Source organism: Oncorhynchus mykiss, chromosome 9 (assembly GCF_057628025.1).
Source record: "Oncorhynchus mykiss isolate SJ-2025 chromosome 9, ASM5762802v1, whole genome shotgun sequence".
Classification (NCBI taxonomy): domain Eukaryota; kingdom Metazoa; phylum Chordata; class Actinopteri; order Salmoniformes; family Salmonidae; genus Oncorhynchus; species Oncorhynchus mykiss.
Genome location: NC_143030.1, coordinates 28,724,380 through 28,739,414, shown reverse-complemented (window position 1 = coordinate 28,739,414; position 15,035 = coordinate 28,724,380). Strand labels below are relative to the sequence as shown.

General features: G+C 43.5%; 1 protein-coding gene across 2 annotated transcripts; it reads left to right on the top strand.

The window, feature by feature from the left end:
• Positions 1-4,108: 4,108 nt before the first annotated feature.
• On the top strand, positions 4,109-15,004 carry capgb (capping actin protein, gelsolin like b). 2 transcript variants are annotated; one of them, XM_036987683.2, is made up of 9 exons: positions 4,109-4,450; positions 9,319-9,512; positions 11,815-11,969; positions 12,488-12,649; positions 12,846-12,995; positions 13,304-13,390; positions 13,626-13,758; positions 13,984-14,075; positions 14,417-15,004. In XM_036987683.2, the coding sequence occupies exons 2-9, from the start codon at positions 9,320-9,322 to the stop codon at positions 14,480-14,482; spliced, it is 1,038 nt and encodes a 345-aa protein (XP_036843578.1). In that variant the 5' UTR covers positions 4,109-4,450; position 9,319; the 3' UTR covers positions 14,483-15,004. The 2 variants fall into 2 exon arrangements, with proteins under 2 accessions (XP_036843578.1, XP_090040047.1); XM_090183921.1 differs by having other exon boundaries at positions 9,319-9,517; positions 11,820-11,969.
• The last annotated feature ends 31 nt before the right edge of the window (positions 15,005-15,035 follow it).

The window sequence follows — 15,035 nt, the reverse complement described above, 5'->3', positions numbered from 1 at the left end:
GGTTGTGTCTTATTTGTATGAGTTGCTGTCACCTACCAATAAACTGAATGAATCCCTTCATAATTGGATATATGATGAAGTATTCCATTCTAATGGGTAAGACAAGGATACAGGTGAGGGTAAACAGATTCTAGATATGAGGCTTTACCTTGACGAACTGATCGATCGTTCCCATATTACTATACAATAAAAAAAAATCATCCCTGTAAGGGCAATTAGTTATTGCTATACTGATTATCATGACTACTGCAATAATATGACTCACATTTGTTAGTAAACAAACTTGCATGACAGGAGACTAGGCTTAATTTCCTTACACATCCCCACTGGTTTAGTTACATAGAGCCAGCTGTCAGCATAGCTGCAGATGTCGTTAGGGCCTTGTTCCATTTCAAACATTACCCGCTAACCCTAGCAACTAAAAGTTCGGTGTCAACAGATCTGAAAATAATGGATAAGTGAAAGCAACATGGTAGACACCCCATTAAGCCTATGAGAGGGCTTGGTGGGAAAGTTGCAATACTAAAAACGAAGGTTCAAATAACTATCAATTTATTTGAGATCTGTGAACACAAAAGTGTAGGTGCTTAGGGAAGAGGTCAAAATGGTTAGGGGTCAAAATGGAATTGGGCCCTAATACTGATTGAACAAAAAACATAGTTTTATTTGCTAGTCACTTGATCTTCTGAATTAGTCACAAAGTAAGCCTATTTAGACATTTGACTTCTCTTTTTCCAACGTGGTTGGTGTATTTGGTAGGCCTGATCAAATACACTGCTTCCCTATAGAAACCAGAAGAGGATGTTCCAGGGATGTTTTGAGGATGTAGACAGACCTCAAAATGTGCCAAGCAACGACTATCAATAGGTTATAACAGTCAGCAAAATTGACCAAATGAGTGAAATTACCGATTTACACACTGGCCGCCTCCAAATAGCCATTCTAGAGTACTATAGTAGTGGCTTCTGATTGACTGAGTAGGTGGGGCGGTTAATGCATCTCATTAACCAGCCCGATAATAGATGATTTTCCAATTTGATTAATTCCTTTACTCTGAACAGAATAGGAATGGAGTTATAGGCCTGCTCAGGCTGGTTATAGACAGACGATCACAATCGACCTATACCGTAGTAGATCCTATTGCCTAGCCCATCAATCCTATTTTATAAGGACTGAAGACAGAAACAGATCATTTGGTTCCATTTCAACATACGTATTTATTATTGAAACCAAAGTGCTGTAATGTGTATAGATTCAATCAAATAGCCCAGTACACACACCAAAACTTTTCAAATGTTCAAATCAAAAGGCTATTGCACAGAAAAATGTGAACGGTCGGGTGCATTGCGAATTCAGAACCGCTGGACAGCAACAAAATAAACTAAAGCGCCGATTATTGGGAACGAGATCAGAATGACTACCAAGGCTTGATCCATAAATTAAAGCTGCAATATGTAACTTTTCGGACGACCCCACCTAATTCACATAGAAATGTGTGTTATACACTGAACAAAAATATAAATGCAACATGTCAAGTTTTGATCCCGTGTTTCATGAGCTGAAATAAAATAATATAAAAATGTTCCATACACACCAAAAAATGTATTTCTCTCCATTTTTGTGCACAAATGTGTTTACATCACTGTTAGCGAGCATTTCTCCTTTGCCAAGATAATCCACCCACCTGACTCACAGGTGTGGCATATCAAGAAGCTGATTAAACAGCATGATCATTACACAGTTGCACCTTGTGCTGGGGACAACAAAAGGCCACTTTAAAACGTGCAGTTTTGTCACACAACACAATGCCACACATCTAAAGTTTTGAGGGAGCGTGCAATTGGCATGCTGACTGCTGGAATGTCCACAAGAGCTGTTGTCAGAGAATGTAATGTTAATTTCTCTGTAATAAGCCTCTAACGTCATTTTAGAGAATTTGGCAATACATCCAACCGGCCTCACAACCGCAGACCACGTGTAACAACGCCAGCCCAGGACCTCCACATCCGGCTTCTTCACATGCGGGATGGTCTGAGCTGGGTTGCCCCTGCCCAGTCATGTGAAATCCATAGATTAGGGCCTAATGAATTTATTTAAATTGACTGATTTCTTTATATGAACTGTAACTCAGTAAAATCTTTGAAATTGTTGCATGTTGCATTCATACTTTTGTTCAGTATTGATCTGTCATTCTCATTGAAAGTAAGTCTAAGAAGCGGTAGATCTGTTCTGTAAGATTCACCAACTTCAAACAGCTGAAAATAAAATATTTGGGTTTCGGGAAAGATATTTCACAGCGGTTTAGATGCGACAATAATTCTCTACACTATACTTGCTTGTTTTATCACATAAACTGAAATTAGGCGAACTATCAGAATTTGAGCAACCAGGAAATGGCGGAGTGATTTCGCCATAGTGCATCATTAAATAATTCAATAGTTAGGCTACAAAACTAAAACAATCCAAAACAATTCAAATCAAAAGGCCTGATATGTCATATGACATAAATAACGCAGCTACATCCAAGTACCCAAACGTAACATATCATACCAATTTGAGTGCCCAGGTTTGATGTTTACTATGTTATGTCTAGTCTATGAGACCAGGCTGGAGACCCCAGTGCGGACACATTCTGAAATCAAAAGATAGTTTACTATTTGGTTTAAAATCTCAGGTGAAGATCAAGAGAACAATAAATAATTTTCTGTGAGAATACAGCAATTTGCTTTGGGTAAAAAAATAAAGAACGGCTTTTGTTTTCATAGATGTTGCCTACGATGCAATAGGCCTACTCGTCATAATTTTAAGGATAACAAAAACTGCTTAGTTTACATTTGAACGTCGCAGAAGCTTCGGATATCTTCCCAATGAAGTAGCATAATTTTGTTGTTTGGCTACTTGAAAAGAACTAGGTCCTATCACTCGCAGCTCACCTCTTCCAATGCATTGTGGAAAAGTCTGCATCATATTCTAGTAGATGAAGAGCCGAAATGAGTAGGCCTATAACATCCTGGCATTTAAACCACAATCGATTTTTGAAACGTTGCATACTATTAACATTATATTTTCGTATACTGATAATGCATAATGCGTGATTGCGTTGTTTCCCACTATTCGTTGATTTCGGTAGCGCATCCCCATATCTAATTCATCAGCTGTTGTCAAAGCCGAAAAGAGTTTGACATGCAGGAATTTAAAGTATGTCTATACTCGACTTTCGAAATGTCACGTACTATTAAACTTAATATTTTCGCATACGTTTGAGTTCGAGCCAACAATTTAGGACACAAGTATGGGTATCCTGATAAGGCCATTAAAGACGAGACACAATTGTCCAGACTGACTACAAGCAAACATAATATGGGAAAGAAGGTTTAAATGATGGGGTTGGCTGGACACTGCTCCTGTAAATCAGTTCCCCAAATAAAAAATAGAAACATGAGTTTCAAGAAATATGTGCATTGGTCCAGCCTACCCTATACTTAGGGAATCCACAAGGGTCAAATAGAGATCTAATCATTACCAGGCTGATGTCACTGTGAAGAAGGCCATGCCATTTTTACAGTGGTCTGGTTGAGCAGTCAGCCAGGAGAGTGTTCCCCATACAAAGTGTGTCTATGTGAGAGGCCATAGATGAGTAACACTGGATGGTTTTGTTATGTTGCTATGATTTGGTTGCCCTGCTGTGTTTTTGCTGGTTCCCTGGTGTGTTTTGGCTGGTGCCTTCGCTCTGTTTTTGCTGGTGCCTTCGCTGTGCTTTTGTTGGTGCCTTCGCTCTGTTTTTGCTGGTGCCTTCGCTCTGTTTTTGCTGGTGCCTTCGCTCTGTTTTTGCTGGTGCCTTCGCTCTGTTTTTGCTGGTGCCTTCGCTGTGCTTTTGTTGGTGCCTTCGCTCTGTTTTTGCTGGTGCCTTCGCTCTGTTTTTGCTGGTGCCTTCGCTGTGCTTTTGCTGGTGCCTTCGCTGTGCTTTTGCTGGTGCCTTCGCTGTGCTTTTGCTGGTGCACAACTCTTTCTTAATCTTTTCTGCAAATTTTGTCTCCTTCATGCCACACCCTCGCACTCTCACACAACTTATTCATTCTCTGTTCAGCCCTACTCTCACAGTCTATCTGTTTCCCTAGTTTCTCTCTTTTTACTTAAAGAAAAAGTTGTTTTCTGCAGTTTCATTGTTCTGTAAACCACAGGGCTGGGCTATGATTGCATGAGACAGAGACAGGAAGAGCTTGTGTCTGAGAGTCTGTGTGTGTGTGTGTGTGTGTGTGTGTCTGTGTGTCTGTGTGTGTGTGTGTGTGTGTGTCTGAGAGTCTGTGTGTCTGTGTGTGTGTGTGTGTGTGTGTGTGTGTGTGTGTGTGTGTGTATATATATGGACGTGTTTTCTTTGCATGAGTGCATTTCCTTTCTTTGTCTGCACCGACGTGTCCTGATCCATTTCCTCCTCACCTAAAGTTGCAAGGTAAGTGCTCTACAAAATAACTTCTAACTACTTTTTCCCCATTTCCCTTATTTTCATCGTCTTTCTTTTCTCCACAATTTTTCCTTATCTGGGATGCCTAGCAGGGACATATTTCCCTAGGCACTCCATTTTTTTTATCTCTCCATCTGGATTTTTTCCCCCTCAAATTAGCTGAGGAATCTGAGACTGAACAATAAAACTAGTCACACTTCGCTTGCCTCCCTCTCTCCATCCCTCCCTCTTACTCTCCTTCTCTCCACCCTCTCTCAATATCGCTATCAATCATAAAATGTTTAGCTATCTCTTTATTCTCCTCCCTATTTCTCTCTCTCTCTGTTTCGAGATTGTTTATGGACTCTGCTCTGTACGTAAGTCCTTTATCACCTATCTCAATGTAATTATTCCCCTTGCATTTCATCCCTCTCTACTTCGCTGCTCCTCTCACCTCATTTTTATCTCCCGCACGCGCACGCACGAGCACGCACACATAGACACGTGGCAAATTGCTCTCATATCTCCCTCCGACACTCCCTCTGTCTGCCTGTATTTTGTCCCCTCTCATATTTCTCCCTCTGATTAAAAGCGCATGAATGATCTGATTGGCTCAATGACCCCAGTATCCTATCTCTGACCCCCATCTCTCTATCTCTCCCGCCATCCCTATCAATCTCCATCTGACTTGAGGCCATAGGCCGCTCTGCTGCTCAAGGCCAAAGGCCTCGGTTCCCTGTCTCTTGGGCTACGTCCCAGTTCTCTTATATTGCCTCCTATCCTTGTACCCTTGTTTATTTTCCTTGATCACTGATCTGGATGGAAGAGACTGAGTGGGAGATGCAATGGAGACCAATTGTCCTGTCTTGTCCAGTCCATTCTAATCAATGCTCATGAGAGACAAGAGACGAGGAAAGGAGGGTGTTCATTTGTTCATGGTCAGGGGCAATCTACAAATTGCCTGTCGCATCAGAATTAGCTATCTGTCAGTGTTAGGACACATCTCTTCCCTCTCCCTTCGTCTCTCCCTCCCTCCTTCCTCCCCTGGCCCATGGAAAGTGTCTAGGCAGTTGAGAGGGGAGATGGGGGAGGCAGTAGAGGGAGAGAGTGGGGAGGAATGCAACAGTAGGCAGGCCCAGCAGTCATGATTATCACTGTGGTGTTTAGCGTTTGTCAGGAACCCGACTCTTCCCCCACAGAGCGCCCTCGCCATGGCCGCTCAGATCACTCCCCAGGCTCACATTACCTTCCTCATATAAGCTAACCAGGTGAGGAGCACCAACACACTCCTCCTCACCCAGGCCCCCTCAGTCCACTCACACCCACAGTCACGAGCGGCCATCAGGCAGAATGGAGCTGGAGTCAGGTGCGGTGCCGGAGCTAGCCGAGGGGATCATGCAGTTAAGTGGACCGGGGATTTTTCCTCTTCATGACTCTGTCTAAGCATTGTAACCCTGACGCCTACCGTCGCCCGCCTGCAGCCCTTGTGTGTGGCGGTTGGTGGTGGCAATTTGGCAGTATACCTAGGCTAGCATGTGTGTTATATTTACTCTCTCTCTCTTTTTACCCATTACTCATTTTCTGACAGGTTACTTTTAGTAGCTTGTTTTTGTTTTGTTGACTTGATTCTCTGGTTTAGTTTTTCAGCTACTTTGCTAACTGGATTTAATATGTCTGTTCTGCTTTCACAAGGGCCTAATAGTCTTGCTGCTAGGTAGCATGAGAGTTTAGCTTCTATCCTCCTCACTGGGATCCTGCAATCCCTGCTGAAAAAAACGCATACACCAGCCTACTTTTCAAGCTGGTCCATGCTGGTCAAGCTGGTCTGACCAGCATGGTCTAACTGGTTTGGCTGGTCAACCAGCTCATGCTGGTATGCTGGTAATGCAGGTATGCTGGTGACCAAGCTGGTCCATGCCGGTCTATGCTGGTCCAGAATGGTCAAGCTGGTATGTCAAAACCATGGCAATCATTTCCATATTTCCCAGCATGCTCTATTTCAATATATGTTTTGTTTGTTGTGTTTTTGCATGTACATTGATTGATTCATTAATGAGTCGTATGCTACACAAAGAGACATAACATACATGTTTCTAAACTAATCCAGTCTGTTAGTTGGATTTTATTGCGCCCGTTACTGAAATGGTTGTTCCAGTTTAGATGGTTTAGGTCGTCTCTCTCATTCCACTTTCTACCCCATTCTACATTTAGCTTGTGGGTGAATACAAGTTACAATTGTTGGATATCCCCACTCTGGCTGGATCCCAATAGGAATTCAACATCACTTTGCAAGCCAGCATGATGTGACTTGCAGACCTGATGTGGCCACTGTATTGGGGAAAAACTAGGCCCTCAAAGTAAGGCCTTGTGATCTATGTAATGCACCGTCTTGAATAATGAAGCACTTGGATGATGGTTTTGCTGGGCACCAGCAAAAACACAGCCAAGGCACCAGCAAAAAAACAGCAGGGCACCACCCTATGCTGGTCTATGCTGCTGTTTTCAGCAGGGACGTGCATTAACTTCCTCGCCTGCACCTCCTTATACCTGAACCTGTGATGTAATAGAAAGTTATTGATTCAGGTTTAGTTTCACATGTATTGCCGTTTTGTGTTTGTGACATAGTCTCAACAGTATTAAGTGACTCTGCTCTATTAGCGTCAGGAAAGGGTTTAGCTGATCCTTTAACTGGGTTTAGGCATGTGTTGTGTACTGCTTCTGCTTTTTGGCACAAAAAACACTCAAACGCTGTCCAGCCACATGTGAATTCTTTCTCCATTGAGTAAGCAATTATGAACCTGTTGACCTATGTGCTCACACCAAGTTATGAAAGAGCGAAAGGCTGCTGTTGCCATATCAGTGGATATGTATTTGATCTAAAGACGAATCAAGGATAGCGACCGGCGAGTACTTAGCGTGTTTGCGTCACTTTCTTTCTCCCCCCCCCCCCCCCCTCTCTTTCTCTCTCTCTCTCTCTCTCTCAGTAAGAACATTCAGCCGATTGTTAACCACGGCTCTGTGTGGTTGTTTGGAGGGAGAGAGAGAGTGAGTCATAGTTGCAGTTTCCATAGATGCCGATCCAAACAGCCGTGCCCTTTGTGTCAGGGGTGGAGCGTTAACTTCACAAAGTCGCCGACTCAAGACGTTTGTGAGCGCTCGAAGCTGCTGACTCTATCCATGACCTCCCATCGTCATGTATAACCGTTTTACGATGGGCAATGGCCGTGTGCCAAGCCAGTTTGGTCCCACTTTATCAGCACCAAAGTTTTTTCAGTGGCGCCCGTATAACTGAAAAACCGTCAACTCAATGCCATGCCAAGAGTTTTTACAGCTTTAGTTAAAGCAACCTTGTTTATTTTTTATTTTTATGAAGACGTGTTCTGTGCATGCGCTGGATTGTGAGAGAGCGTTTTAGTTTCTTTGGGACATATTTTTCCTAAATGTTTTCGTTGGCCATTAAAGGACTGGCTTCTTTCAAGGTTACCCAATATCCAGGCCATTACCCTTCATGCTGATATTACAAATATAGAGTGGAAACCAAGCCTTTACCAGTCTGGCTCCCACGTCACCTGGTAGTTACCTACAGTGTAATTATAGTGCAGCTACACATGTTCTGTGAGAGTTGGGTGAACTCTTTGGTGAGTAGTGTTACTGTGACGTAGTGTACTTACTACAGCTATAATACACCCTTAAAACCTGCTTATTACCCATATAGCCCTTTGATTGATTTGTTTTTAGGTGTAACGTTGCTGGATCGACAGTGAAGCAGCCACTTTAAGACAAACAACAGGACATCCCATTGAATGAGGATAGACCATACAAAACAAATCAACATTAGAGCTCTGTTTCAGGGTGAATAGGTTGTAAACGATAAACATCGATACTACCTGTCTCCCATGATATTCCACCTGCCTTACATTTTATACACAGACAAAGGTCTGCCAAAGGACATTGGCCACATTTAGTGTAGTCAGAACAACTGTCTGAGGCCAGGTGACTTGAGTGTAGCCGGTACAACATCCAACATTCATTTACCCTGGAGTATGACTCTATCACTTACTGAATCGGATTGCTACAGGGAAATAACAATGGCAGAGGTACTATGAGTCGATAAAGCCGTGTATATTAAAGCTTTGGAAACTGTGGCTAGAGAGAGACGCAGAAGAGAACGCGAGAGAGAGCAAGAGAGAGGGAGAGATATTTAGTTCAGTGTGTGCATGTGAGACGTGATACGACTCACCCTGCAGACACACCCTCTTTTGTACAACCACAAGTGTTGTATGGGTCGGTTTGCCTGCTATGTTGTCGTATTACACAACAATGACGTAACCCATCTACCCCTATGGTCTTCATCAAGCAACTTGACCCCTCATTTTGCATCCTCTCTTCTACTCATTTCCACCTCTATTTCCCTGTTTCTGTCTTCCGGCAGAAATAGTGATTGTTATCATGCTGTGGTTATATGAGTTGTCACCCATCCACTCCATTCTCTGTCTGCTTTCCAATATGGAAATCGGTGTTCTTGCCAAGTGAAAGCAATTTCCCTTAGTTGACTGTTTCTGCCACCTCCAGCGGCAACAACTCCCCATCTCCATTTGATTCACTTGATAGCAAAGAAATACATCCCTTCTCACAACCCAGAAAATACAACAGACTCCACTTACACCCTTTCTCTTCCAACTCTCCCTTCCCCATCTCTACCATTAATTTGTCCTCCACCCACACCTCCCCTGACCCACTCCCTCTACCCAGTGCAGAATGCTCCCTTTCCAGGCAGCCGCCCTCCCCATAATCCTACATCCTACCTACCATCCATCCATCCCCCACCACCATCACACCCACTGACCCACTCTCTCCTCTGCTTCTTCCCAATGCAGAATGTTCCCCTGCCAGGCAGCGCCGGGCCAGTTTGGACCAGAGACACGGGAGCCGGGGCTGAAGGTGTGGCGGGTGGAGAAGATGAAGGCGGTGCTGCTGGAGCCGGCTGAGGTGGGGGCTTTCTTCAACGGAGACTCCTACCTGGTGCTAGAGCACAGGGGGGACCAGGGGGCAGACCTGCACATGTGGATAGGTGAGGTTACGGAAAATGGGTGCGTGTTAACAATGCCTTTGGAAAGTTTTCAGACCCATTGACTTTTTCCACATTTTGTTATGTTACAGCCTTATTCTAAAATGGATTAAATAAAAAAAACATCCTCAGCAATCTACACACAAAATCCCATAATGACAAAGTGAAAACAGGTTTTTAGATTTTTTTGCACATTTATTGAAAATAAAAAACAGAAATACCTTATTTACATAAGTATTCAGACCCTTTGCTATGAGACTTGAAATTGAGCTCAGGTGTATCCTGTTTCCATTGATCATCCTTGAGATGTTTCTACAACCTGATTGGAGTCCACTTGTGGTAAATTCCATTGATTGGACATGATTTGGAAAGGCACACACCTGTCTATATAAGGTCCCACATTGAAGGTCCCCAAGAGAACAGTGGCCTCCATCATTCTTAAATGGAAGAAGTTTGGAACCACCAAGACTCTTCCTAGAGCTGGCCGCCAGGCCAAACTGACCAATTGGGGGAGAAGGACCTTGTTCAGGGAGGTGACCAAGAACCCGATGGTCACTCTGACAGAGCTCCAGAGTTCCTCTGTAGAGATGGGAGAACCTTCCAGAAGGACAACGATATCTGCAGCACTCCACCAATCAGGTTCATCTTCCAACAGGTCAACGACCCTAAGCACACATCCAAGATAATGCAGGAATGGCTTCAGGACAATTCTCTGAATGTCCTTGAGTGGCCCAGCCAGAAACCGGACTTGCACCTGATCGAACATCTATGGAGAGGCCTGAAAATAGCTGTGCAGTGACGCTCCCCATCCAACCTGACAGAGATTGAGAGGATCTGCAGAGAAGAATGGAGAAACTCCCCAAATACAGGTGTGCCAAGCTTCTAGCGTCATTCCCAAGAAGACTCTATGCTGTAATCGCTGCCAAAGGTGCTTCAACAAAGTACTGAGTAAAGGGTCTGAATACTTGTGTAAATCTGAAATGTCAGTTTTTATTTTTAATAAATTAGCAAAAATGTATTAAAACCTGTTTTTGCTTTGTCATTATAGGGTATTGATGAGGGAGAACAATTAAAACATTATAGAATAAAGCTGCAACATCACAAAATGTGGAAAAAGTCAAGGGGTCTGAATACTTTCCGAATGCACTGTATATGTCAAATAAGTAGTGTCCAGAGTTTCTACTGACCAGGGCCTGTATTCACATAGTGTGTCAGAGTAGGAGTGCTGATCTAGGATCAGGTTCCCCTGTCTTATTCATTATGATCTAAAAGGCTAAACTGATACAAGATCAACACTCCTACTCTGAGAGGGTCTGGAGATTTTGCTGGTCAAGTCACATGTTCATGAGAAACTCATAAGGTCCCACTAATAAGGTACTGGGCATAAAACCCTGCAGAACTATGTAGTAAAATACTCCAACACATACCCTTTATTGAAGTACAAGACAATGCTTTGATCTATACAGATATTTGCCAGAGCTTCAATAGAAACAGGTGTAGGAGCATTTGAGTGTGCTACTCAACTAACTGTGATGGAATGGGTGAGTTGCGGTCATCATAGGGCAGGACGAGGACTATCTGTGTACATTAGAAAGTGGATACATGTAAGAGTGGGATGGAAAAGGATGCCTCAGACTCTTGGCATAAGAGCCCTCCATTATCTTCCATGGATGGGGCCTCGTAAGCTCGTATCCAGTACTGCGCTGTATATCCAAACTACTAGCCAACCCATTGTGTACACGCCTAATTAACCTCCTCGCGGTTGAAAAGCTAATAACCCGCACCCGCAGTGATGACACACACGCCGCGACGCTGACCCAACGACTGATTATGTGAGGACGGAGACTAAGACGGATGGATGGAAGGATGATGAGAGAATGGGGATGGGGGAAATAAAAGAGGAGAAGAGCTCCCCAGGGGAAAGGGCTGGGTTCTGTGTGTGTGTTCATAAAAAATGCAGTAGGGCTGTTATAGTACTCAAATGTGGCTGTTGTTTCCAGCATGTATCCGGTGCTTAGGTGACACTAAGCCAATTGTCATTGCATGGAAGAGGGCTCCCCTCAAAAAGCGGTCTCTCCCCTCTCTCCCTGGCCTCTCTGTCGCTCGTGACCCCTCCCTCCACCTCTTACATGACCCCTCCCTATTTTGTCTTTATTTACCTGTCACTCATTTTAGTCTATGCACCCCATTTCACCCAACCTCTCTCTCCCTTTACCGCCTGACTATTCTCTTTTTTGTAACTCTCCCCCTTTTCTCCCTTTCCCTACCTTCACCCCCCCCCCCCCCCCCCCCCCCTTCCTCTCAGGTGAGAAGTCATCTCGTGACGAGCAGGTGGCGTGTGCCATGCTGGCTACCCAGCTGGACAACTTCCTGGGTGGTGACCCCATCCAGCATCGCCAGATCCAGGGCTACGAGGCCCCAGAGTTCATGAACCTCTTCCCCAGGGGGGTCAGCTACAAGGTGGGCAGGAGGAGGGAGGATACTCCTAGTTCATGTTTACTGACAAACACAAGGTCCAATCCTATCTTGAGAAATGCACGTGTATGGGATTTCATGTGGAAACTTGCCCATGGACATCAATGTGTGACTTACTGTACCTGGAACCTTGTAATCTGTGTGATTCCCACAGTAGATTTGGGTCCACTATGAGTAATGCATGTTTATCCTAACTTGTGTTAGGATTGAGTTCTGTATTGCCAGTAAATGTAATGTTTTTCCTGTAGAAGCACTACTTTGCATAATTTCATCATATGCTGCTGATTTCTTACCATGTCATTCCATATCTCTCTCGTTGAAGAGTTAGCCAGTAAAACCCCAAATACTTCCTGGTTAAATACAGATAAGAGGAATCGACCGTAAACAACATTGTCAGATTGTTACCGTTCTCTTCTCTTCTTTCTTTACCTCTCTTCTATTACTCTTACTCACTCTCTCTCAACAAAAAAAACATACGTACGCACGCACACTCACACGTGTAGGACGGTGGTGTGGAGTCGGGTTTCAGGCGACCCCAGGGTGGGTCAGGGCCGGTTCACAGGCTGTACCAGATCAAAGGGAAGCGCAACATCCGTGCCAAGGAGGTGGAGCTGAGCTGGGAGAGCTTCAACAAGGGAGACTGCTTCATCCTGGACCTGGGAGAGGTGAGATAGAGGGAGAGAGAGGGAGAGAGAGAGGGGGAGAGGTGACAGGGAGGTGGGGGGAGGGGTGAGAGCAAGAGTGGGGAGAACATGACATTGTTGCCTTGCCAAATCCAAATGTCCAATTTCCCCTCATTTAGTGATCAATAAAGTAGGCCTTATAAAATGTTTTAAAAAACATGTCTGTTTATGTCTTTAGACCATATTTTCGTGGATAGGCTCGCAGGCCAACATGTTTGAGAAGCAGAAGTCGCGTGAGATTGCTAGCCTGATCCGCGACACTGAGAGACATGGTAAAGCACGCATCACTGACATCAGTGAGGGAGAGGAGCCGCCGGAGATGCTCAAGGTAAAATGGCCGACATAGTCCTTTCCTCCCAAAGCAAATTAAAACAAAGTCACAGACCTAGAGACTTGTCAATCCTCTAATGTCTAGGCATATTTAGAGACTTTGATATTGAGGTATACAAAGGTAATGGGTCTATAGTTAGTCAGACAAGTTACAAGTTCTTCCATTCTGTCACAAACTAGTCTACTCACAAACACTTTTGTTTTGTGGACTGAGTTTGCTGACATGATGTTGAGGATCTAACTGACTTTAAAAAAATATTTTTAACTCACCACAATCCATGTTCCACTCTGCCATGTGATTGACAGGTGCTGGGACCAATGCTAGAGCTGGCAGAGAGCACTCCAGAAGAGGACAGTCAAGCAGACGTCTCCAACTCCGCCTCCCTCTACAAGGTGGCTGGACATTGCAATTCTATTATGAAACAGTGGTGTGTCTCGTGAAATGTTCTATTGCATTACAACAGTACTATTGTAAATGGAGAGCTCACCCCATTTGAGGTATTTTGGAACGTAGACTGCACAGCACAGCTAGCTATACTTTGGGTCTCTTTTTTCCCCCAAGAGCAAACAAGGTGAACTAGATCACAAATTAACTAAAAGTCATGGCCGGTGTTGTTGTCCTCCACAGGTGTCCGATGCGACAGGTAAGATGAAGCTGACCAATGTCTCTGAAAAAAGCCCATTTGCCAAGGACCTTCTGGTGCGTGACGACTGCTTTATTCTAGACAACGGGGCCAATGGAAAGATCTTCGTCTGGAAAGGTGAGGAAAACATGTGAACCTCAACTAGCATATTTCTGCTCCATGAAATGTATCCCTGGAATACGTTTTTCGATATCCAACTAGATATCCAGTGTCTCATTAAAAGCTCATTTAATCCGTGTTTGTATTGAATAAAGTGAATTGACATTATCATGGTGAGACCTTACTGAGACCTCTATGGGTTAGACTGAGGTGAGACATTATCCCACTTGTTATGATTGGCAGGTATGGGAGCCAATGCAGAGGAGAAAAGGGAGGCCTTGAAAATGGCAGATGACTTCATCCAACAGATGAACTACCCCAGGATGAAAACACAGGTGAGTCAAGCATGATCTCACAAATGACAAAAACCCAGACATTATTTTCTTATTGTCCACCCATTAAGTCTACCCAGCAGCATAACGTCAGCAAGTGATAGCGTCATGATTTTATTATACTTGAAAACAGTAGAATTTGCATATTTAAGTCCAGTAAGTCAAATTCCATGTAAGTCTTCCTCCATTATAACATTGCACTGCACAGTGTGTTGTGTAACCACCAGGTCATGAACCCAGTGTCATAAATGCTTTGTGTGTATATAGTAGGGTGGTTTATGTGTATATGATGCACTAGATAAACAGTTATGACCGGGTAGCCAAATCTCCGCATTGTCTTACAGGTGGAGATTCTACCACAGGGGAGGGAGACGATCATCTTCAAGCAGTTCTTCAAGAACTGGAACTAAACTACAAGGGTTTAACTGTTAACTGTTGCACTCCTAAAATATAATGAAATAACAACCTGGAATATAAAAGGTCTCAATCAATGTTTAAAAGTCTTCTCATAAGGAGTGAAAACATCTCAAATTCAAGAACATATTGTTGTTTTTTTATATGTGTTTACTTATATGTATATATTTGTAAGGTACTGTACTCACAGACAACTGTTTAGTCATGCATAGGTCAAATGAACTCAAAATAATGAGAGCCTTTATAATGATGTCACACCAAATGGATCCCTAAGTCACTACTACTGGTTCTGACTGGGAAGGAAAACATGTGCTCACTGGTTTTACTGGGCTCTGTTAGTGGTCTTATTTAAAGCCAAGATGATATTCCACAAAGCCTATAAAGTTAATTTGTTTGCTTTTGTCTTTTTTTGTTTTTTTTTGTGTTGTTTTTTACATTTGTTTATGAATTACAGGGACATATTCAAATAAGACCTTTAGTAGGCTACAGTTTATGAAAATAAATGGAAACTGAAAGAACCCGTACAGCGGGTGGCTTCGTCAGCTCTCA

Coding starts and splice junctions, on each gene's coding strand:
- capgb (XM_036987683.2), top strand. CDS start 9,320: ATGTTCCCCTGCCAGGCAGCGCCGGGCCAGTTTGGACCAGAGACACGG. Junction 12,996..13,303: donor AGCCGCCGGAGATGCTCAAG/GTAAAATGGCCG, acceptor TGTGATTGACAG/GTGCTGGGACCAATGCTAGA. Junction 14,076..14,416: donor ACCCCAGGATGAAAACACAG/GTGAGTCAAGCA, acceptor ATTGTCTTACAG/GTGGAGATTCTACCACAGGG.